General features: G+C 48.1%; 2 protein-coding genes across 2 annotated transcripts; both read right to left on the reverse strand.

Moving 5' to 3' along the window:
* Positions 1-1,164: 1,164 nt before the first annotated feature.
* On the reverse strand, positions 1,165-15,604 carry VCP (valosin containing protein). Its single transcript, XM_052644901.1, has 17 exons — positions 15,305-15,604; positions 11,468-11,579; positions 11,110-11,282; positions 9,883-10,025; positions 9,184-9,314; positions 8,389-8,520; positions 7,035-7,137; positions 6,251-6,384; positions 6,037-6,172; positions 5,552-5,664; positions 4,974-5,138; positions 4,762-4,884; positions 4,302-4,514; positions 3,796-4,104; positions 3,373-3,528; positions 1,979-2,133; positions 1,165-1,827 (listed from the first exon to the last, which is right to left on the reverse strand). Exons 1-17 carry the CDS (start codon positions 15,319-15,321, stop codon positions 1,722-1,724), a joined length of 2,421 nt encoding a protein of 806 aa, XP_052500861.1. The 5' UTR covers positions 15,322-15,604; the 3' UTR covers positions 1,165-1,721.
* A 1,239-nt stretch (positions 15,605-16,843) lies between these two features.
* FANCG (FA complementation group G) lies at positions 16,844-22,909 on the reverse strand. The gene is made up of 14 exons (XM_052644902.1): positions 22,100-22,909; positions 21,820-21,910; positions 21,256-21,387; positions 20,821-21,023; positions 20,188-20,323; positions 19,880-20,010; positions 19,646-19,792; positions 19,370-19,521; positions 18,933-18,999; positions 18,390-18,679; positions 18,193-18,239; positions 17,868-18,023; positions 17,291-17,414; positions 16,844-17,162 (listed from the first exon to the last, which is right to left on the reverse strand). Exons 1-14 carry the CDS (start codon positions 22,193-22,195, stop codon positions 17,066-17,068), a joined length of 1,869 nt encoding a protein of 622 aa, XP_052500862.1. The 5' UTR covers positions 22,196-22,909; the 3' UTR covers positions 16,844-17,065.
* Positions 22,910-23,628: the final 719 nt, after the last annotated feature.

Here is a 23,628-nt window from a genome sequence, read left to right on the forward strand (position 1 = left end):
TCCAACCACCTTCCCTATAGGTATACTTTGTGTTATAAGTGAGTGCAAAGCAATCATTCTAATACAAATTTTTGTAATGTATTAATTACTAGTACCCTTCACGTATTTTGTGGGATCTTATTTTCCACTCTATTCCCACAGCTTGATGCAGAGGTACCAAATGTCTTTTCTCCAAAAGACCTTGCCTTCGGTCTCACTGAGGTTAGGCTGCCACAGGGATGAGATGGTGCAACAATGTAAGAGTAAGAAGACTGAAAGCTGAGCCACCAGGATACCTAAATGGTGTGAAAACCAAAGGAGGAGCAAAGATAAGATCTGGCAGAGAAAAGTGTCACATTTAACAGCGAGAGTCAAAGCAAATCACAAAAGTGTAAGAATATCTATTTCATAGCACATGAGTTCAAGATGCCCCAATTTAATCAGTCTATGTAACTATCTTGAGTCCTTGCAGATTACCTACCTATAAAAGTCAAACTGGATGCTGGTGTAAATACTAGAATGACTAGCTTGATTCAGTAGATTATTTTCTCTGCATCATATTCTTCTTCAGTAAGGCATCACAATACAAATCTCAGAAATACTAAGGGATTACGCTGGTACATGTTGAACAAAGAAGACACACTATACCTCAACAAAACTATGCAAGCAATCATCTGAAAAACTAGGAGCAGGGGAGGATGTTTAGTTTAGAAAGAAACACATCCAAAACTAGAATTTTATATTAGAAAAAAAGCTATGTTTTTATAATACAAATACATAAAGGTGGACATAATTGTAAGTGATCCTCAACCAGAACACGAATATATGAAAATTTTTAGATGCATCAAGAGAACATCCATCTCCCGAGACTATACCCCAACCCAGCCTTGGTCAGGAAAAGGGGACTCTACAGGCCTAGTCTCACCATCCCCATCAAATATAGGTAGAGGATGCCACATTCACCACTTCTGAAGTTCCATCAGGCTGTGCCCTGCCCTCCACTGCAGTCCTATCCAGTGAAACCGCAGACACTGGGCGAGGCAGCAGTACACCAATGTTAATCAGGAGGGGAAGAGGGTGCAACCTCACTTCTAGTATTTCACATTTGGAAGAGTGCCTTGGCAGTGAGGAGCAGCCCAAGGCCCTTCCCAGGAAAGAAGCAGGCACAGGGGCCAGGACTCAGGCTCCATTTTGACCCAACGTTTATTGTCCTTTTACAATATGTCATTTTTGGTTTAGAAACTGCTTGTGATTAGTTTTCCAACATTAACTCAAAAGCATGTAAAATAAAAATCAACCTACTCTCTATATAAACACCCAGCAACTGTAGCCCTTCACCCTCCTGCCCACGTTGGGCAGGGGAAAGGGAGGGCTTGGGCAGCATTGAGTGAAATGCAGATGCTTTGCTGTGGGGACTGGTGATAATGCCTTTGTTCACACCCACAGAGGTTCCCTGCACTGCTCTAAACTACAGCAGAAATGGTGTAGGCCCCAGGCCCAATTCCTTGTTGGTAATTCACTCTCCGCCTCCCAAATGAAAATCGCTTTTATTTTATCACTTTTGTATTTTTTTTTTTTTTGCAACAGTAACCCCCTGTCCAGAGTCTGACTGTAGCTGAACTGTTCAGACTGAGGAATGGAGCAGGCTGTGGGCGCACGCCTGGTCCCTCCTGGGCGAGCGCCCCCACCCTCAGGGAACAAGGTCCAGCCAGGCCAGCTCACTGCTTGCTGGCCACCACCACTTAGCCATACAGGTCATCATCATTATCTTCCGTGTACACACTGCCACCTGTGCCACCGCCACTGCCCTGACTGGGGCCAGCTCCACCCTGGTTTCCTGAAGGGAATCTGTATTAAGAGCAGAGGCAAAAAAGAGGGTTAGGATAGTGCTTGTGTAGGATTTTCACAACTACCCCTTCTAGCATCCTTAGGGCTCCCACCGCCTTGGTTGTACAGTTCCCCAAGACGACTTAAACATAGCCCACTGAAGCCTAGTTACCTGAAGCTGCCAAAGCCCCGACTCTGCTGAAGGGTCTGAGCAAACATTTCATACTTCCGGATGTCATTATCACTGACAGAACGGCGGGCAAAGCGCATGGCTTCCTCAAAGTGATCTCGGCGGATCTCAGGCACTGGATCATCCTCTTCTACTTCCTGTAGGACAGGTAAACACAGACCACCAGGGCTGGTTAAGGCTCTGCCTGAATTCCTTCCCTAGCCTTCCTGACCCCATTATTGCAGCAGCAGACTGGGCCTCTCCTATCCAACTTGAATATGCTGCCAGGCCAATATTCCTAAAACCGAGTCATTGCCTTGCTTAAAAACCTGCCAATGTATTCGGGAAATGGTAAAACTGGAGGGACAGATTTCACTACCAAGAGCTTATGGTGGGAATAAAAAGCTGATTAAAGTGACATGAGAGGGATTTCCCTGGCAGTTCAGGGGTTGACGCTCTGGGGATCCAGTGCAGGGGGGATGGGTTTGATCTCTGATCGGGAAACTAAGATTCCGCACGCTGCAGCCAAAGAAAGGGGAAAAGGTGGCCTGAGGGAACTTTTTGGGATGACAGAAATTTGTCCGTCTCAACTGTGGTAGCAGTTACAGCACTTAAAATATATTTGTTAACAAGCACGGAAATAGTATACTAAAAATAGTGAATTTTACAATATGTAAATTATACCTCATAAGCCTATATTTTCAAAAAGAAAATGTCAATGGTTCTCAGTGCTTATCACAACTGAATTATACCTTACTCACAGGCCTCACTTCCAGTAACACACAACCTCTTTAATGTATCCAGGTTCTCCCAATTCCTGCAGTTCTATTCCTCAAGCAATCTACTTGGGTGACTTACTTCCTTTACCTAACCTCTATTCTCTTTATAGCCCCGACTCACATCCTATCTCTTCTACCAAGAAGCCACTCAACTGCTGTGACTTTGGATCACTGTAGTTTATAAGCTTTTATGAGAGGGAGAGAAACATCACTAATGGTAAAGAAAGCCAATCACTTATTTGCTTATTAAGTCAGTTTCCAACACTGTGCCATGCTACAGTGGGAAACAAGTGAGATAACAAGAGTCCCTTTCTTTATTGAGCCTATATATACATACATACCAAATTCTGCATTTAATTCAGGGGGTCCGTGGAACACCAAGAAAAGGTCCATAGATCCTAGCTTCTCAGCCCTGCTCTATTTGTTTCTATGCTCATTTCTTCTCAGCCTTTGTAATTCCCAATTGACATGGTTATCTGAGTACTCAGCATTTTCTCTTCCATGGCATGCTAAACATCTGACAGATGACCTTTCCAAAACTGTACACTCTAGGGCACTGTGGAGATTGTCCCCTGGCTCCCTAAGACAGGCACATCTGGGTTAAGGATGCAGACTCACCATTGCTGATGGGTTGGTCTGCCGCTCCCGTTCTCGCCTGATTTCACTCTCGATCGATTCACGAATGGCCAACTTGCAAGCACGTTGGCAAATCTCGGTCAAATCAGCTCCAGAGAAGCCATTAGTCATTTTAGCCAGGAACTCTAAATCCACATCCTAAAAGAAGCAACAGAGCTACCTTAGCTTTTAGCCTCTTTTGATACACTGATCTTTGAGCCACCAAAGCACTCCCAATTCCACTTTGTTCCATCCTCTGCCACCAGTTTTATTCCTTATTCTAGATATCTTAATACCCTCAAATCTTCCATCTTTCCTTTTCAACCATAACCCCAGGAATCCCCAATGGAACCTTGTCCAGGAACCAAGGAGCATTCCACACAGCCTGCAAATTCACGACCCTGCAACCCAAGACCTTGCACCTGCCTTGGCAACTGGGGACTTGCGCAGGTTGGCCTTGAGAATGGCAACACGGGACTTCTCATCAGGAAGTGGGATATAGATGAGCTGATCCAGGCGGCCAGGTCGCAGGATGGCAGGATCAATGATGTCAGGTCGGTTGGTAGCGCCAATGATAAATACATTTTTCTTTGTGGACATGCCATCCATTTCTGTCAGGATCTGGTTGATGACTCGGTCAGCAGCCCCACCACCATCTCCAATGTTGCCACCACGGGCCTTGGCAATTGAATCCAGCTCATCAAAGAACAGTACACAGGGGGCAGCTTGGCGTGCCTGTGAGAGAGACAGATGGACTTGAGCATTAGCACAACTGGGTCTCTTAGACCTGAGGAAAAATGGAAAATAAAGTGACCTTCACTGCCCTAACTGAGCTGTCAGAATGGGATGGTCTTAACTCTCCCAAAGAACAACCTCTACCCCTAACTTGTTCCCAAGCAAGTGAATTGATAGCCCAGCCACTTGCAGCTCACCTTGTCAAAGATTTCCCTCACGTTGGCCTCAGACTCCCCAAACCACATGGTGAGCAGCTCAGGACCCTTGATGGAGATGAAGTTGGCCTGGCACTCATTAGCAATGGCTTTGGCCAGCAAGGTTTTCCCACAGCCAGGAGGTCCATAGAACAGTACTCCCTTGGAGGGTGTCATGCCAAACTTGAGGAATTTGTCTGGGTGCTCCACAGGATACTAGGAAGAAAAAGAAAGAGGATTCAGGGCTATCTCCCCCAGTATGAGAGAAACCCAACCTAACAGAAGCATCCTCCCACACCATCTCATGGTGTAAGGTGGGAGGATTCTTGGTGCTTCCAACCTCAGAACAGCAGGTTCCTGAATCATGCTCATAATTTCTGCAATCAATGTGCCAACACCCCAATACCATCAGCTCAATGACAATGTGCTGAAGCAGTGACCCACCCTGGACCAAGCACCCTACCTGGACCAGCTCCTGAAGCTCACGTTTGACATCTTCCAAGCCCCCAATGTCCTCCCAGGTCACCTGAGGCACCTCTACCACAGTTTCCCGCAGTGCTGATGGGTTGCTCTGGCTCAGGGCCCACTAAAAAGGGAAGAAAAATTGGGGATGAGAATTGCCAGGCAAGAGATCAAAGTGCATGTGTGTGCACCTGAAATGGAGGCGGCCCTTACTCGGAAGTCGTCCATAGTAACTGCCAGGGAGTTCATGACCTCAGCATCAATAGTCTCGTCTTCTAGGTCAATGAGGTCCATCTTCTTGCGGATGGCTTGCAGAGCAGCCTCAGAGCACAGGGCTGCTAAGTCAGCTCCCACGTGCCCATGAGTCTCATTAGCTACCTGCAGAGAGAAGATCCACTTACTCTCCTGTCTCTGAGACCTAACTTAGATATCTCTATTCTGCCTTAGATAACAGAACCCTGCCCTCTTCCTCTGACTCCTATCTCTGGGTCCTCCATTTCCCTAAACTCATATCAGCAGCCCTTTCATTAGCTGGACTCTAAGTATTCAAGCCTGCACTTGGGGACTGGAAATAAAGCTGCCCCCAGTATTCTGGTTCACCCTAATTCAGTGTAAACCAAGAAAAATGCCAAACCTAGTTTCCTGGATTCAATCTCAGATCACTTCCCTTTCCCTGCCCAGGAATTAAAATCAATCGCCTCACATCTGAAGCTTCTGTCCCTAGTCAGTTCCCTTCAACTGTCTGGCAACAAGACATCTGAACTTCTGGCCAGCCCTCATCAACATGCCACCTGTTCAAGGTCCACATCATCTGCCAGCTTCATGTTCTTGGTGTGGATCTGAAGAATTTCCAAGCGTCCCGTAGCATCAGGGATTCCAATATCCACCTCTCTGTCAAAGCGACCTGTGAGATGACGCATAGACAGGGATCATTTCTGGTGCATAGGGAAGAAGGGCCCAGGCCTAAGGCATCCAACCATTTCACTGTGACCAGGAAATGTCTGGTGTTAGCACTGAAAGCCCCATAACTTGGGAAATCCCTCAGTCTCAGGCAAACCAGGATGCGTGGTTACCCTGGACATGACATGGACTTTACTCTTTGCCTAACTGCAAAGGGCTTCATGAAATCCTCAAAAAAAAAGAAAGAAAGGAAAGAAATCCTCAGGATTAGGTGACTTAGATGAAGGACAGATATGGGATCAACAGGATTAAGCCCACTGGAGACATAATCTCCACATGAGCAAAGACAGCAAGAAGAGTTATTTGGGGTCCTTACCAAATCGCCGTAGGGCTGGGTCAATGCTGTTGGGTCTGTTGGTTGCTGCCATAACAATGACATGTGCTCTTTGCTTTAGGCCATCCATGAGGGTCAACAACTGTGATACAATACGTCGCTCCACCTCCCCATGGGTCTGTCAGGACAAAATGTCTGGTCAGAAGTGAAGTCAGGACCTTTTACAACCCTACTATCCCCTTGGTTAGGTTCCTACTTTCTCTCTTTTGGGAGCAATGGCATCCAACTCATCAATGAAAATGATAGCAGGAGCATTCTTCTCAGCCTCTTCAAAGGCTTTACGAAGGTTGCTCTCAGACTCACCGGCCAACTTGCTCATGATCTCAGGACCTGAAAGCAAATAGAATGCATGCAGTGACAAAAATACATCCTTCCTCAATCTCAAAAAGTATTCGGATATCTTGTCTGTCTAGCTCAGAGACAGGTCCTGGGTGAGAATGTGGTAACATCTGCCTACTTTCTCATAGCCCCTACCAACAATTATCCCAGGGTAGCCACCAAGCCAGGATAAAAGGATGTCAAGGGGCTCAATACACTTATCTCAGTTGAGCTGAAAGGTATGAAGATGGTGACAGCAGATGCTGTGGGACCTCTGGCCAGAGCAGAAGCAGCACCGGTTGGACCCCTACCAGTGAAATATCATTCTCAAAGAGATAGTTGATCTCAGCCAGTCTTCCCCCAAACCCTCTCAAATAAGTAAGCATAGACATTTTGAGTTCTCATTCTAACTTACTCCTCTTTAACGTCTTCAGCATGTTAACGCTCTTTTTCAAGGTGGGATAGATCAAGGGACACCAGAGTAACATACCCTCCCCTTGCTGCTTATCTGTCTGCAATGGACTTTAGAATACAAACACTTAAGTATACATGAGGCTATGTACACAAATGAGCATGTCCATGATTTCTCCTGCTCATGAGACTGGGTCATGCTTAGCTCAAAGTGGAGTCCAGCCAAACACAAAGTGAACCAAGTCTCCTACCATTGATCAAAAAGAAGAAGGCGCCAGTCTCATTTGCCACAGCTCGAGCAATCAAGGTCTTTCCTGTCCCAGGAGGTCCATAGAGCAGGATTCCTCGAGGAGGCTGAGGACCAGTACAGAGGGTTGATTAGGTTCAGACTCTCCTCTTCTCCCAACCCCAGGTACCCTAAAATGGCCTAAGAAGGACTCTATTTAAACAGGATGAGAATTAGAGCTCAACTCTGAATGAGCCCTCAAATAGCAGTTGTTAGGAAGACACCTTACTTCAGACCATACTCCCTCCTCTTTGCAGCAGAGATAATAATGCCAGAAAGCTGACAATACTTATGAATACACAGGAGACAGACAGCAGAGAAACCACAGTAAGAAACTCTTAGTATGAGTGAGTCTGAAGATCCGGGATCTAGGAAAAGTAAGAGGGCATTAGGCTAAGGGCCTGACTTTAAACAGGACTAGCTCAGCCATTTAAGAGTGTTGGCCAGAGGCTCATTCACTGCTATAATCACAGCCCTCCAGGATTTACTATCATGTTGGAATGCCTTCTCCTACCAACAGCCACAAGTTTTCCTCTTTGAAGCTGTCTTTTCTCTGGCTTCATCCACTGGAAGGATATGGAAAAGTAACCCCCAAAAAGATAAATTTATTTACACAATGTACACTAGGGAAAGGGATAGATGGAAACTTCATCTTCAGGGTGTCCTATGATACAGGAACAACTGGGATGTTACATTTTAGACCAGCAGTTCTCAAATATTCTGGACTCAGGATCCTTCACACTGCAAATTTGCTTTACTGTTATTGGGCAACACTTGGCTTCCCTAGTGGCTCAGAGGATAAAGCGTCTGCCTGCAATGCAGGAGACCTGGGTTCGATCCCTGGGTTGGGAAGATTCCCTGGAGAAGGAAATGGGAACCCACTCCAGTATTCTTGCCTGGAAAATCCCATGGACAGAGGAGCCTGGCGGGCTACAGTCCACGGGGTCACAAAGAGTTGGACACGACTGAGCGACTTCACACACACACATTCTAGACAAGCTGGCAAACTATGGTGAGACTTTAAATAATAAATATTTAAAACAGACTATTTATATTTATAGGGTCCATTAGATAAAAACAGTCTTTACATTTTGAAGGTTGTAATTAAGAAAAAAAATTCAACAGAGAACTTAACTGACCTATTCTGTTCTAGACCATTAGTAGCTGTAACAAATTTAGAGTATTTTATAAACCTGAATATAGTACTTCCTCTCGAATCCAAGGCAATGATGAAACACAGATATGAAAACAGGTCCTAGGATTAGATGGTGAGTCGTTGTTAATCACCACCCTAGGCTAACAGAGCCCAGAATACTCACCTTCACACCAATGGCCTTAAAGAGGGCAGGATGTCTCAGGGGCAACTCCACCATCTCCTTTATCTGAGCTAACTGTTTCCTGCAGCCACCAATGTCATCGTAGCCCACTTCATTCAAGGATTCTTCCTCATCCTGAAGATGGAAGAGAAAAAGAAAAGGAGAAGATAAGAATGCTACTATCAGCAAAAGGTGAATTTCTCTAAAGCTGGTGTAGAGAATCTGCTGTAAGGGGGATCATGCCTCAAAAAACAATTCAAAAAACCCCAGGGCAAGAATTTATTTATTTATATGGCCATGTTGCGCAGCTTGTGGGATCTTAGTTCCCCAACAGGGATCAAACCCATACCCTAAGCAGTAAGAGTGCAGAGTCCTAACAACTGAGCTGCCAGGGAATTTCCAATCTTTGCTTTTACTTTATATTTGTTTATTCATTCCATGACAAAGATTTCTAGCACAGCCTTTCCTTACTACATTGTCGTTAGTCTTATTGTGGTGGGCTCCCCTAAGACCTGAAGCTAGAAAGTGTGGGAAACGGGCAGGGATCTAGATGTCATCATCAGCATCACTTCTTCAAAAATTATTTCAACCACTAGACTCATTAGGCTCAATCTAGATTTTAAAAATTATTGATATCAGATACCTCTAAAAAATACCTACGTCCAGAAATGAATAGCTATGCTTTCCACCTCTGGGAAGTAGCTTAACCATCAAGCCTGAGGATTCTTTGGAACTACCACACTACTGCCCTGCTGAGCACTCACAAAGTGGGATACCGGGATCAGGAAGAGAACTCACCTCTCGTTTGATAGGCTCCCCTTCACAGTGGATCACTGTGTCTGGCGCAACAATGCAATAAGGACTGGGATCTGTCTCCACTACTTTGAACTCTACAGCACGCATTCCACCCCGGACAAGGAAAATGTCTCCTGTGAGAGCAATCAGCACAAGAGCAGTCAGAGGTATCTATCACCAGACCAAGCTAAGAATTCCCCATCAGAACCTGGGATCTAGAATGCCAAGTTCACTAGATACTGTCCTTTCTCCTTCCCATCCACATCTTATTAAGCATCAGGCAAAAAGAGAAAGCTAAATTGTGAAAAGTCTCTCTGCCCCTCAAAAGACAGTGAATAAAACCTGATGTGCCAGGAAGAAACCCATAAGATTTTTGACTTCTGGGGTATAGATAACCCAAGCTTGCACAACCACCACCACCAGCAGAACTGTGTTAAGTACTAAATACACTGTGGACTGTGATACACCCCAAATTGCCCACCTCTTCCTTCAGAGATACAAGAGAAGATAGCTTACTGTACTGGAGCAAGCAGTGGGAATGGGAAAAAGGGGAAGTGCAAGGAAGCAGGGAAGGAGAAAGTACACATGTACAGAATCTGTATGTATGCATACATGTATGAGAATAGACAAAGATGGACCAAGGTTTACTTTTGGGTATCCCTACAACTGCCCTTGAGTTCAGTCCTTAGAATTATTTCTCACCTTTCCGGATGGGTCGATAAGCTTCCAGGAAGTATGGCTTAAGGTAAACCTCAAAGAGATTGCCAGTGATGCCTTCCACCGTGTCATCGATGGGTAGTACATGGATGCGTTTGCCGTACTTCACATCAGGGCATGGCTGGATGCTGAGGATGACAAGCAGACTCCACATTACCAACCACATCGCAGCCCCAAGCTCTGGGTGTCCAAAAGGGCCTGGCACAGAGAGCTGATGGCGAGCGAAAGAGAAAAGGCAGGGATGGCTTTAGGTGAAGAGAGGCAAGAGGGTAGGGTTGGAGTGAGGGCAAAGCAACAGCCAAGCAGAACAGGTCATATGCAGGGAAGAGTGATAGGGGGAGCCTCTAGAAGAAGCTGCTGAGACTGCCCACTCACAATTGGTGAGGCAAAAGAAAGACCCACACATCTGGAATCCCCACAAGACACAGAAGGGAAGGTCTTCAATGAGACACATCCAAGGATGACCCATTCTGGTTACTACTGGTAACCCAACATTACAAAAGGGGACCTTAGTCTGACAAGTGTCAGGGTCAGAGAAATACATGTGAAAAAATCATCTCAGTCAGGTGGTCAGAGCACCTTGAGAAGGTGACTAAGCACTTCCAGGAAGAAGGCTCCATAAAACCTAGAATCCCCCGCAAAAGAATCTGAAGCCTGAGATGTTCCTGGCCAGGTGACAGGTAGCAGTGGCCTGGGTAGCAGTGGCCAGTGATGACTTCAAGACGGAGAAACCTCTTGCCTAAAGTCTAATCACTCAAACTGGAACTATCCTAGGCCTGGCTCAAACTATGCCTCTCACCTCGATTAGCTTGGATCTTTATACAAACCTGCTAGGAGTCCACCTTCCATGCCCATACTCCCATCTCATTCTAGCCCTGACAAAAGCCATCAATGCAAGGCTATAAGCTTATTTGGCAGATACAGCCCTAAAATGGCATCCTAAACGAAGGTCTATGGTGTGACCCCTGGTAGAAAAAAATAAAGGTACCAAGAAAGTCAAGAAATGCCAACCTGTTCCAAGGATCATGAAGAGGCAGATTTTGAAGTCCCAGAGGCAGACCCAAAACCTAAAGACAACCTAGAAACCTAAGCCTTCCCATAGCCTATAAGCTCCCAATATCTGCAGGTGCCAAGGCCTTTATGGGGGTACTGCCTGTAAAGCAGGCAGTCTCTGGCCTCCCATCCCCGAGGGGCCAAGAACTCCACACACACCTGATAACATCCCCCAGGTGTACGCGAAGGTTATTCCGAACAACTCTATTCATTCGAATCTTCTCATCAGAACATGTGTCATCAGAAAGCACAATGCACACAGCTTCCCGCCTCTTCTTTCCTTTCAGCAACACTGTGTCACCTCGGAACAACTGGAGTTCATCCATCTTGGGCTGAGGAAAGAAGGTTAAGGCCTTTGGGTCATTGGGCCAGGGGATAAGCAGCAGCCCTGGAGGTTGGGATTCCCAGTAAACCCCATTCTATCTGTGGTCACTGCAAGAAAAATGAGAAAAAAAACCTGGGAAAAGTCCTCAGGTTAAATGCAATAAGCAAAGATTGGACTGTGGACCCAACTCACCTGGGACAAGGATACCACACTGTTGTCCTCATTGATGGCTTCATCAACAATTAACCGATTGGGACGGTTTTTCTGTTTAAGAATGGCTGTTGATAAATCATCGCCTTTTGAACTAGAAAGAGAAAAAGAAGTCAGTTCCAAAACAAATTCCAGCAACGTCCCCACCAGTCTCTAAAACTCACACTTAAGAATGAAATAGTGCGTTGATGAAGTTATCCCCACATAGAGCTCAAACAAAAAGTCAGCCAAGATCAAGAATGCTTATCAAGTACATATTACAATTCCTATTTCAGCAACTCTTGGTATTCCGAGTAATGGTATCCCTGCTGTAAGGCCCAGGTGATCTTGCCTAGGGTCAGGAAACTAAGAAAACAAAATAAAAGTGGAGGCTGAGCAGTAATTAGACAAACGGAAATAGTCTTAGACAGTATAGAATAGTGATTAAGAGAAGGGGCTCTGCAGTCAGAACTGTTGGGTCTGAATTCCAACCCTGCCACTTAGCTGTGATCTTGGGCAAGTGATTTGACCTCTCTGGAGGCTGATATAAAATGGAGACTACAGTAGCACTCATCTCAGAAGATTACTAGTGAGATGCTGAATGCAAAATGGACTATCTTAAGTGAGATATGATTGTCTGGCATATGGTATCTGAGGTTTAGAATGATTAGCATTGTAGAACATAGCATAAACTCTTTCTTTGCTGATCTTCTTGCAGTAAGATGACCTCCCATGGGGCTTGGAGAGACCCCAAGCCCCACAGAGTAAGCCTGGAAGCTATGAAGAATCATTAGAAACTGCCCTTCCTACTGGCTAAACCTGCTGAATGCCAGAGCATTCTGTGCACCACAGGAATGCAAAGCATAAAGACCACCATATTTGAAAAAAGTGAACACAAAACACTATCAGATCTGGAATCTTCACCAGAAAGAAGCTCAAGCTCAAATGGAGTTTCAAGGTTATCTCTGCAAAGATACACAACTCCGTGGAGTTGGTTCAAAAAGTTAAAACCAAGAAATGCTAAGACATGGGACAAATCCAAATCCCTCTTGTCTAAATCAAGGTTGCCTGAGTCTGAACTCAGTTTAAACTACCTAAATAAACTACCTAAACCACTTCCCAACACCAATTTCTCTGCGGGCTCTCCCTTTAAAGAGAAAGTCTTACCTTGTCTTAGTAAGGCTCAGGAAAACATAGGCATTAACCCAAATAAGGAGGCCAGACAATGGAAGACACCAAGGAATAAATAAAAAGAAACATTTCCCATGGATTATTTCTTCACTCAACAAACTAACAAGGGGTGTGTCTGTGTGTGTGTGAGCTTCCTGGCACTAGCGGTACAGAATCTGTCTGCCAATGCAGGAGACTTGGGTTTGATCTCTGGGTCAGGAAGATCCCCTGGAGGACATGGCCACATACTCTTCAGTATTCTTGCCTGCAGAATTCCAAGGACAGAGGAGTTTGGCAGGCTACGGTCCATAGGGTTGCACAGAGTTGGACATGATTGAAACAATTTAGCATGCACACATATATTATGGTTTTTCCTGGTGGCTCAGATGGTAAAGAACCTACCTGCAATGTGGGAGACCTGGGTTTGATCCCTGGGTTGGTAAGATCCCCTGGAGAAGGGACTGGCTACCCACTCCAGTATTCTTGCCTGGAGAATTCCATAAATACACCAGGCACCATTCTAGGATTTGGGAATTATCAGCCAGCAAAAGACAAAATAGTATTCCTACCGGAAATATCTTCACAATTTGCAAGAAAAAAAGATGTCTGTACTCTAGAATAACAGCTAGGAAGTTAACAGGATTTTTTTTTTTAACATTTTTTGGTCCTGATACGTTCAAAAGTAATATTACACAAATCCCATTCATCTAAAAATGCTATAAGTTTTCTGCTGACCCTCTCACATAGCCTGGATCTTAATTCATTCCCTTTAAACTAATTTCCAAGAATGGAGTTTCCTTAGCTTAAATTTGCCTCCCCCAACCCAAAAGTCCCCTGGAGAAGGAAATGGCAACCCACTCCAGTATTCTTGCCTGGAGAATTCTATGGACAGAAGAGCCTGGTGGGCTACAGTCCATGGGGTCACAAACAGTAGGACACAACTGAGTGACTAACTTTTTAAGCCAAAAGTGGTGATCACAATGCTGCAGAGGCATACTCTTCCAATGCTTATAAACATCCTGGAAAGCAACCATGGTCAATATGAGAGGGCAATTTAAATCCATCAATTCTCCCTCTCTCCCATGCATCAAAATATCCTTCAAGGGCTGCCCATCTTCCTGTCTGCTGTATAGGACTAGGGCTAGAAAAAAATAAAATATCAGGTGCCTCTAGCCATAACTTTGTATTTTAACCCCAAAGCTGCATTCTAGGAAAATCTCCATTCTGCCTATGTTCATGACCCTGGCAGTGGCGAAGAGTGGGATGCTCTTAAAGACCTTTAATTCCACATCTATCTACTGAGATCAAAATAACCTCTACATGATGGAATTCAGTTTGATTCCAGGCCAACAGTCCTGGAGAACTGTTTTGGGGGACATCCTCCCGGTCTTCCGCATGATTCAGGCCCTTTTCAGAACCCCAACGGGCCACAGGAGACTTGGACAGAGTTCAGGTAAGAGTCATCAAGATGACACAGAGATCAGAAACTGTCTTATGATGCCAGGTTCCAAGAATTCTGGACTTTTACTTTCAGGCTTGGAAACTAAAGACTAAGAGATTACTTTAATTATTAAGTAGTTATTTTAAATAGGCACCTGAATAATACTTCATCTCAATTCAGAAACCTGAAAAAAAGGAACACATCTTAAAAAAAACACCTAAACTCTCAAGTCAGTAAAGTGATTTGCATAGAAGGGTTTCCACAGGATGGCAGTGTCTCCCCCTATACTCCTAGAATTTAAAGCTCTTGATTCTAAAATGGGCAGAGGTGGTCAGGTTTTATCTGATGCTTTCCTGAGCAGAGGGCCCAGGATTTCTCAACATAGCTGCTTAGGGAAAGGAATGTGTGAGTTTAAGGGAACTCTAACCTTCGCACCACAAAGGCTGAAATCTAGAAAGGCCGATAAAAAACGACCTGAGATTTGAATTTTATCAAGAACTCAAAGAATTGCATTTCACAACATCAAGGAAAACTGACGAAAGCCTTCTCGTATAAATAACAGGCCTCAAGTATTAATATGAAGGCGGCCAGAACCGAACGGCTGGGCCCGCCCTCTACTCAACAGCCTCTCACCACTGAGGTCTTCAACTACTGGCCACGCCGGCCCAGCTCTAAAGGGCTTTCGTGAGCTTCCCTGCGCTCCCAGGCCTTTCCCAGCTCCAGCCTCCGCCTCAGTCTCCGGGCTAAGGCCTTCACGTGGCTCAAAGTCCACGCCCACCGGGCCCAGTTAGGGCGTTGGGCCCGCCGCGGGGCCTGCGCTCTCTTGGGACCAAAGGCCCAAAGCGGGTGGCAGATCAGATCGCAGGTGGGCGCCGCAAGGCCCCGGGGCTCGGCGCCGTCAGTGTGAGCCCGCAGACCTCACTAGGCCGGGACGGCCCTTCCAAAGGAGCCAATCAGGCCGGCCCGGGCCTGCATGACACAGCACGATCTGGCCCAGGCCCCGACCCAGGCCCAACGCAAGCCCTGCCTAGGGGGCGCGCGGGTGCGCAGCTGGGCCCGGTGGGGTCCGCGGCTCCTCATTCGCCCCCTTCCTCTTCTTCCCTCTCCCTCGTTCCCTGTCTCCACTTCCAAGACGCGCCCACAGCCAGGCCCGGCTGGGCCTACCCAGCGCGGTGGGTCCCCCGGTGCGCGCACCCACAGGGGGCGGACGGGCGCGCGCTCACACTCACTCAGCTCCGGAGGCCATGGCGCGCGCTTCACCCAGCCGGCGGCTGTGGCGGACCGCAGGTAACGGCTCTGAGGGGTGGCAGGCGACAGCCTGGGCCGGGACTCGGCTCTCCCGGAGGGGGGGGGGGGGCAAGTGGCGGCGACAAACCCGCAGGCCTCCCTCTCGTTTCCTCCCAGCGGCACTAGGGCGGTGGACGAGCGGGCGGGCGACGCTGGCGCCTGATCCGCGAGGGGGTAGCGGCCGCGACGACTCAAACGACGGCAGCAGACGCTTCGCTAAGACTGAGCGGAGAAGAGCCGAATCATCGGAAGGAGAGGTGCTCTCACCACAGCCAATCAGCGTCTGCCCTGGCGACTCCCGCCCGCCTCTCCGTGCCTCTCCCCAGCAACCCGCAGACCGGAGCCAATCAGGAAATTCGTTTGTGGCCTGGCTCCCGCCTCAAGGGCGCAACACGCCTAGTAACGCCACGTCAATTGGCCGCAACGCTACGCTTCCTCGACGGATTGGGATTTCCGACCAATCAACAAAAAGAATAGGGCCAGATCGACTGGCGAAAGGAGAGCCTTCATTCCTGGGAGACAGACTCTCCCACTTGGCTCCAGTTGATTGGCTCCTGAGTTTACCCTACTAGAAAGACCTGGCACAATGGATTGAACCCTAGTCGGGTTGTATTGATAAACTACACACCCGTCTTCTACCAAAACCTGAATATCCACTCTAACCCCTCTCCTTGCTCCTTCAGGCCGCCGGCTCCAGCCACCTTTATTCTGGACTCTGACTAACACCCCAGCTCTTAATCCACTCTACCCTATCGTCATTACACCCTTTGGTAATCGTAATCCCATAGGCTTTACAGTTTCTCGGAGCTTGGAGATACAAGCTTCCTTTCCACTGGCTATTAATATTCATGGCTAAAGGAGGGAGTGGACTCAAGTCCAGAAAGGAGTCAAAAGCAGCTACAGAACATACAGCAGATTCAACAAAGCCCAAAGCAGCAAGAAAATTGTACAGAGTCTTGGAAGTCCTTAGGCCCAAAATGCCAGGTTGTTGCTGTTAAATCTTTAAGTCGTGTCCGACTCTGCAACCCCACAGACTGCAGTGCGCCAGTCTTTCCTGTCTTTCACTATCTCCCAGAGTTTGCTCAAATTCATGTCCAAATCGCCAGGTAACCCTAACTATATTCAGTATACAGCTTTGGGGGCCCGTTGACTGAATTCACCCTTCACCCCTTATTGACACAGACATATTTGACTCAAATAGTGGAAATTCAAATTTGGGATTAGGGTGGGGGTGGGAAATTCTCTCCTCTAGAATTTTTGCTTTCAGGTAACAAGGATTAAAGGCACTGCTTCTTGAGTAAGGATTCCCTTAGCCCTTTCTCGAGGCTCATAAGGCAGATGATGTTGGGAGAGGGTATCATGGACAACCAGCACTCAACTGACTCAGAAAGCTGTGAGCCTTCCCACTCAAGTATATGTAGTAGGCAGACAACAGATAGATATGAAATTTTACTCAACACATGAAAAGGGAAACAGGATAAAAGGTGCTATGAGCAAGTCAATGCCTTGTTGGTGGAAGCAGGGCTTCTCTGGAATCAGAATAGCAAATTTTGCAGGACTACCACCAACCTCTCCAATGCCAGACATATACTGGAATGGTCAGCTCCAGCCACATTTCCCAAGGATGGGATGGCAGAAAGTCCTCCCTACAGATGGTCCACTGAGGACCCAGTTCTGGTTCTTTGAAACATGGCAGCTACAGGTCACAAGTCTCCAGATGTCTGAAATTCCTCACGAAGGGTTTCACGGTCAGGGGGGCAGATCCAGCCCAAACAGGTTTCTAAGTACAGGGGAAGGGACCTGAAAGCAAAAAGGGTGAAGTCTAAGGGACGATAGGCAGAAGACTGAATAGCCATTCACTCCCTTGATTCACCACTACCCCCAGTAGGCCTAAGGACTCTAGAAGCCAGCTGTCTCCTTAACCTTACCATGCAGTATTCTCCTGTGGCAACTCAGTTTGGGCCTCCAGCCTCCGCCAGAGAGCAGTGGCCTCATCCCTCCGATCCAGCCTCCTCAGAGTCTGAAGCAGGTGATAGGAAGCATCTTGATTACCTGTAGCCCCACCCCAGAGCACAGGGCCTTAGAACTTGACACAGACTTAACATCATTTTATAAAAGGGGAAACTACGGCCTAGAGCAGGGATGTGTTTTGCTTACATGGAATCAGGGATACATCACTGCCAACAATGCCTAACCCTGGGTACTCCCTGCCCAGAACAAAGGGCTCAGTTGACCCTGCTCCTGCCCAACATACTCTCAGCACAGGTATGGTCTTTGTGTCTGAAGACATTAGGAAGCCTAGAGAACTCCTGGGAGGCCTTCACACATGCTTGTGTCTTGCATATGTCTGCACAACTGTTATGTATCCCTACATATATACAAGCACAATCCCATTCACCCCTCCGATCAAGGAACATCACTCTTACACTAATCCCCAAGTACCTCCCCATGGCCCTCTCTGTCCTTACACATCTGTGCATAGCTGATGCCTGCATATGTACATACCTGGGCACATCTGCACACTGAGAAGGAAGTCCTGTAGGGCTTTGGTATCCTGGCCAAGGGCCACCCATTCCAGTCCACGACTAATCAGGGCAGCTGTCTGAAGCTGTTGTAGTGCCATATCTGACGTACACCCCTGCTCACAGATGGAAGCAGGCCCTGGGGACCTCTCCAAAAATCAAGACATTTGTTTCCAGCCAGACCATCCCCACAACCTCAATACCATATCTCTTATGTTTGGAGTCCCTTTCTCTTAAATCTCTTGGTGGGCTAGGACACATGGAAAGGAAACCACCACTACCACAGAGAAAAGCTAAGTCTAGCTCACCTTGTTCTTTATCCTTAGGTGTGGCCCGGAAGAGCAGCTCAAGGCACCTGAAGTGGGATAGAGAGCAGGGGTAAAGAAGAGTTAACCTCAGAAACTGGGGTGAGTAGTTTAAGAATAGAGCTCACCAACTCAGGTCCCAATTACAAAATTATCCCTCCACATTTCCCCTAGGGTCCTGGTTGGCTTCCTGGACTCACCGGCTATACTCACTAATTGCCTCCTTTTGGGCCCCCAATTGCACCCAAGCTTGGCCCTGAAGCAGATGGGTAGCAGAGACCCAGGGTGAGCAGTGTGGTGACTCTTTGGTTCTTCTTCTGGCATCTTCCCACAGCCGAGGCCTCTTGGGAAGCAGCAATGATGTGCGGCTAAGCAGCTCCTCACATACGGTCAAAGCATCCTGGGCTCGGCCTGCCTGGATCAACGCTGCTGCTGCCTCCAAAAACAACTCAGGCACACAGGGCCCTGGGGGGCAAGGTGGTGGGGAGAACTGGGGTGGGAAGAGAATGCAATGCAGTGTCTTGAGGAGACATGAACCACTACCTCCAAGGCTCTAGTACCATGCAGGGACCATCCACTGCTTGCTGCCCTGGATCTCCCTTGCTCTGGGAACCTTCCCAGTCTGGTCTCCCAGAATGGACAAAAAGAAGAGCAGAGGAAAAGTCAGAAAAAAGCACTCCCACTCTACTCCAAAGGAAACTCCAATTCTCCCACCCCACTACACAGAAACGTGGCATACCCACCTTTGGCTCTGAGCCATCCAGCAACAGGGCAAGCAGGTCCAGGTAATGTTCTGCAGCGTCCGCTGCCCTGAAGAGTCATAACCCATGAGCCTCACCTTAGGCCATAGCAGGGCCCTCCAAAAGCTCTTAGCTAAGGGCCTTGGGGTGATGGAAGGGTAAGGTGTGGGACTCTAACATTGGCTCAGTATGGATCTACACTATTTACAGACTGGATCTGGGAGAAGACTTTATAGAATTTTCAAGATACAGGAGGTTAGTGACAGGGTAAAGAGTCCTCAGCTCAGGTCCAGCAGCAAGGCAGGAAGCTGATAGTGGGGACCCGTGTCCCACCCTTGACTTATTTATCCTCTCAATTTGCAAGAACAGAAGCAGAGTCACACCACAGGGGAGGCATCAGAAGTGGGAAGGGGAGCTCAGGTGAGCAAGATGGACCTCACCTTCCTGTCTGTAGGCATCGGCTTGCTAGCAGGTACTTGGCCTGGCTCTGTGTGCCACAGTGAAGGGGTGAGGCTGGGTCAGGTCGTGGGAGTAATAACTCTACTTCAATGAGAAGCTGATGGGCTTCAGGGATACGAGTGATACTCAAAGCCTAACAAAAAGAATAAACTTTATAATCTCCGGGAACTATACATCCTTCTACTTAAACCTTGACTAGTCACACCAGCACAAGGATCTCAGCATTTCCCGCATCTTCGCCTGGCATAGTTCCTTACCTCAACCAGCAGCTCCAGACTCTCAATTTCTGCTGCTATGTTCCCCAGTTGCTGATATAGCCTGGAGGCCTCCAGAAGTGGGGGACCCCAGGTTGATCCCTCTTTCAGGGCTGCAACCAAGTAGAGCAGAGCTCTCTGTGGACTGCCCTAGGGGGTTGAAAGGACACAAGCCTCAGCTACCCTCACAAAGTAGAAAGCTGTGGTTTCTCCAACCTACCCTAGGACGGTCTTTACCATCTTACGAAGACAGGTCCCCAGGGCTGTGTATACCTGGACCAACAGAGACTGTGGGCACAGACCTGAGGCCGCTTCATGCAGGCTACTCAGTGCCTTGGGCAAACTCCCTGTGATCAGCTCCTGGAGGCCTGTGGGCAAGCAGGGTGTCAGCTTAGAGAGGCCAACAGGGCAAGCGGGCCTGATGGGGAAGAAGAACACAGAGAAGTTCCACCAAGCTGAATGGTACAGGACAGAAAAGACATGAGCCCAGAGGACTTCTTAAGACAGAAGTGGAGAGGAAGGGACAAGTCAGATTGTTAACTGGCCTTGACGATAGGCAAATGCTGTCAGAAGGACATCCCTCAAGCCTCGGGCATTCTGCAGGGTCAGCGGAGCATCTGACTCCTCAGTTGGGGGTCTCCAACTTTTCAGAAGCAGCAGCATATCCTCAGAGGCGCTGCTCTGGGAAAGAAGGATGATGAGAGGTTCCAGGCTTGTAATGACCCCTTCTCTATCTCAGTCTGCCCTGACTGGACTTTAAACTCAAGGATCCTCTTGGTTCTTGTTCCCTCATTTCTAAGAGATTAATAGCTGTGGGGAAAGGATACAGGTAGGAAGAAAAATCTGGGGCAGTGATATTCTTAATGAGTCTTCTCACTCAGGATAAGTCCACGAGGACACAGAGCAGGGACCATGTTTGGGTTACTGATGCAAAGACTGAAGCAGGGAAGTGACTTCAGCAAGGTCACAAGAGCCCTAATTCTACCCAAGATAATCAAGGTCCCAAGAAAATCCCTCCAATGAGGAACAAATCAGAGCAAGGTCACCTAAGAGTCCTGAGAGAACCGGGGTCTTCTGAACACCAACCCAGCAGCCTTTCCAGCACATAATGATGATACTGCAGCCAGGAAACGTGGAAGGAGGAGAGACCCTTAGATCCAGATCATTATCTGAATTACCTGGCTAACAGTCAGGGTCTGCAGCAGCAAGGTCAGGTCCCCAAAACGGTTTGTGGTCAGCCAGAGGGCAGCCTGCAGGCCCGCAAGGTGGTGAAGGGCAGGGAGCAGCTCCGGCAGAAGGGAGGAAACACGGAGGGCAGCGTCCCACAGCCCCCAGAGCTCATGTTCCAGCCTGGCTTCCAGCTGCCCCTGCGTCTCCAGCACTGTAGAGTATACACACACATAGAGCTGAGGTGCAACTTCATCTCTAGCTTTCCTTCTCTGCAGGAGCCCAAAGGTCACAAAAGTGCTCCTGGTCTGAGGAACACATGGAGGATCAAAGAAGGGCATCTCTGCAGAGGTGACAGATTATGTTGTTCCTCCTATCCCCCCCTGCAAGAACTTAAGCCCAGACTGAGGCTGGCAGGGGCACGGAAGGTAATCTCTGGCCCTCACCTCTCTCTAGGCCCTGCTGGATATCCTGCGCCAGGTCCTCAGTGAAACCCTGCGCCAGGTTTGCCCTCAGGGTGATAAAGTTGCAGATGACAGTCAGTTCCAAAGAGAGAACAGGAACGGTCGCAGGGAGCCCTGGAGCAACAAATGCTGATCTCACAGACCACTCTCAGGTGAAAGAGATCACCCCACCCCAACCAAAATGGCCTCAATAAAGAACCCACTCTGGTAGATTATAGAACGGCCAGAATGTTTTCTCAAATGCGTGTGTGTGTGTGTGTGTGTGTGTGTGTGTGAGATGGAACAGCCAGAATGTTTTCCAAATAGACCGTCTTGGAAATCACTTCGTCAAACGCTTCTGTGTGCTTATGTATCTATGTGTGTGTGTGTGTGCATGAGAGAGATTCACCTGTACAATGTGAATGGAATTCCATTCCAGTCCTGTCTGTGTCTTAAACAGGACCCCTTACCCCCTGAGCAATCGCCTCAATTCTAGACATGCAGAAGAGGAACTGGTCTCTGGATGTGGAGGGCAGGAGTGACCATCCTGGGGAGGGCCCTACTTACCCTGCAGACTACAGAGAAGTCCCCTGAGCCCTTCCAGTGCATCCTGAGCCAACTGCTGTCGCCTCAGAGGCAGACTTGAGTCCTGAGCAACCTGTCAAATGTGGGATGGGGTAATAGTACTTTCCTTGCAGCTGTGGCAAGGGGTTTCATTCTCCAGTCATTTCTGGTTCTTTAGGGGAGGTCAAGCTCAGCCCCTCCCCACTGGCCAGACTAAATCCACTGCATACCCTTTTCCTGGTATCTGGGGGCTGCAAAGCAAGGGTCCCAGCAACCGCGTTACCTTGGCCTGTCGAACTAGCTGGTCATTCTTTTCCCTCCACAGGTCCAGGCAGCTGACGTGTGAGGCTGAAGAGCCCAGAGGAGTCTGGTGAGCCATGATAGCCAAGGCTGGGCCCAGACACCTGAAGGGGGCTGCTGAAGGGTAAGCCTGAAGCCCCCACTGAGCAAGGAAGAAAGGGTTCGTGCACTTCTGCCCCCAGCCAAGAATCCCTTGCTGTTCTTGGGGTTCCAGTCAGGACGGCCTACCGTTTCCGGGAGAAACGGACTCTCCCCTGCTTGGCGGGGATTCCACCTCCGCCTTTTCTACCCGCGCTTCTGGTTGGCCCAGTTGGCAAAATGCTAGGCGGCGGTTGGTCGTCTTCAAGGGTTACTAACTCCTCGCGGGAAATTGGAAGAAGAAATAAGAGGCCAGACCAGAGAGGGAGGCAGAGACGGGCCAGAGACCGGAGGCGTGTCGGAGTGGGTAGGTCGTAGGGCTCGCCGTCCCGCTGTTCAGCCATCGAGGTTGCCAAAGCCTTGGGAAGTTGACCTCAACACTCGGAAACCGCGGCGAAGTCTCTCCCTCCCAGCTAAAGGCCCACATCGGCCGGGAACTTCCCCCGCCGCGGCAGGCTAGCCCGCCCTATGCATGCTGGGAGTTGTAGTACCAGTGGGAGCCGCCAGGAAGAGTCCAGCCCCAGAAGTCTCTTCAAAAAGAACTGACCAGGACTTCCTGGTGGTCCAGTGGTTGAGATCCCCAATGCAGGGATCACGGTTCGATTCCTAACGTTGGAGGATCCCACATGCCTCGGGGCAACTAAGCCCAGGAGCCACAACTACTGATTCTGCCAGGTGCAACGAAAGAAGTCACCCAAGGAGAAACCCGCCCGCCACAAGGAAGAGTAGTAGCCCCTGCTCCTGGCAACTAGAGAAATTTTAGGTGCAGCACCAAAGACCTAGCACAGCCATAAATTAAATAAATAAGAACTGACTGGAGACGGAGACCCTTGGTAGTCAGCACATCCTATCACCATGAAGCACCAACATGCTCACCAGTCTGTTCAACCACATGCAGTCCGACTAGCTGGCAGTGCAGCCCCATGCCTGTGCACCCTGCACTGCTCAAATGTACCTGCCCAATCCTTTCAACAAATGGAGGGAACAGAACTGGAGCTCCATATGCAAAGAAGAAACAAACTGCAACCCTTGTCATCTACAAAGTCAACTCAAAATGGATAAACTGGACTCGATTAAAATTAAAACCTCTTCTGCCACAAAGACACTGTCAAAGATGTAAGTCAAACCATTATGCTGTACACCTTAAACAGTGATGTCAATTATATCCCAATAAAACTGGGGGAAAAAATTCAGAGATGATTTCTCAATAGAAAATAAATATAAGAAAATTCAAAGCAAAGTCACAAAGTGGGAGAAATTATTTGCAAATCATATACCTCATCTCTTCAAGTGGTCACATCTCTTCCTGTTCTGGGCACCCTCAAACTTCAAACCCCAGTCCTGACCCTTCTCCTTAGAAACTGCTTCCCATTT

Source organism: Budorcas taxicolor, chromosome 8, assembly GCF_023091745.1.
Source record: "Budorcas taxicolor isolate Tak-1 chromosome 8, Takin1.1, whole genome shotgun sequence".
Taxonomy (NCBI): Eukaryota; Metazoa; Chordata; class Mammalia; order Artiodactyla; family Bovidae; genus Budorcas; species Budorcas taxicolor.

Bases quoted from the DNA above. Each gene is read 5' to 3' on its own strand.
- VCP (XM_052644901.1), bottom strand. The intron at 7,138-8,388 runs GTGAGTATTCTG...ACTGGTCCTCAG, and splicing joins TTAAGGCCATTGGTGTGAAG to CCTCCTCGAGGAATCCTGCT. The intron at 2,134-3,372 runs GTGAGTCTGCAT...CCTGTCCTACAG, and splicing joins AGACCAACCCATCAGCAATG to GAAGTAGAAGAGGATGATCC.
- FANCG (XM_052644902.1), bottom strand. From the start codon at position 22,195: ATGGCTCACCAGACTCCTCTGGGCTCTTCAGCCTCACACGTCAGCTGC. The intron at 20,324-20,820 runs GTAATTCAGATA...CTTCTTTCCCAG, and splicing joins AGACCCTGACTGTTAGCCAG to AGCAGCGCCTCTGAGGATAT. The intron at 17,415-17,867 runs GTATGTACATAT...GTGGGGCTACAG, and splicing joins CAGTGTGCAGATGTGCCCAG to GTAATCAAGATGCTTCCTAT.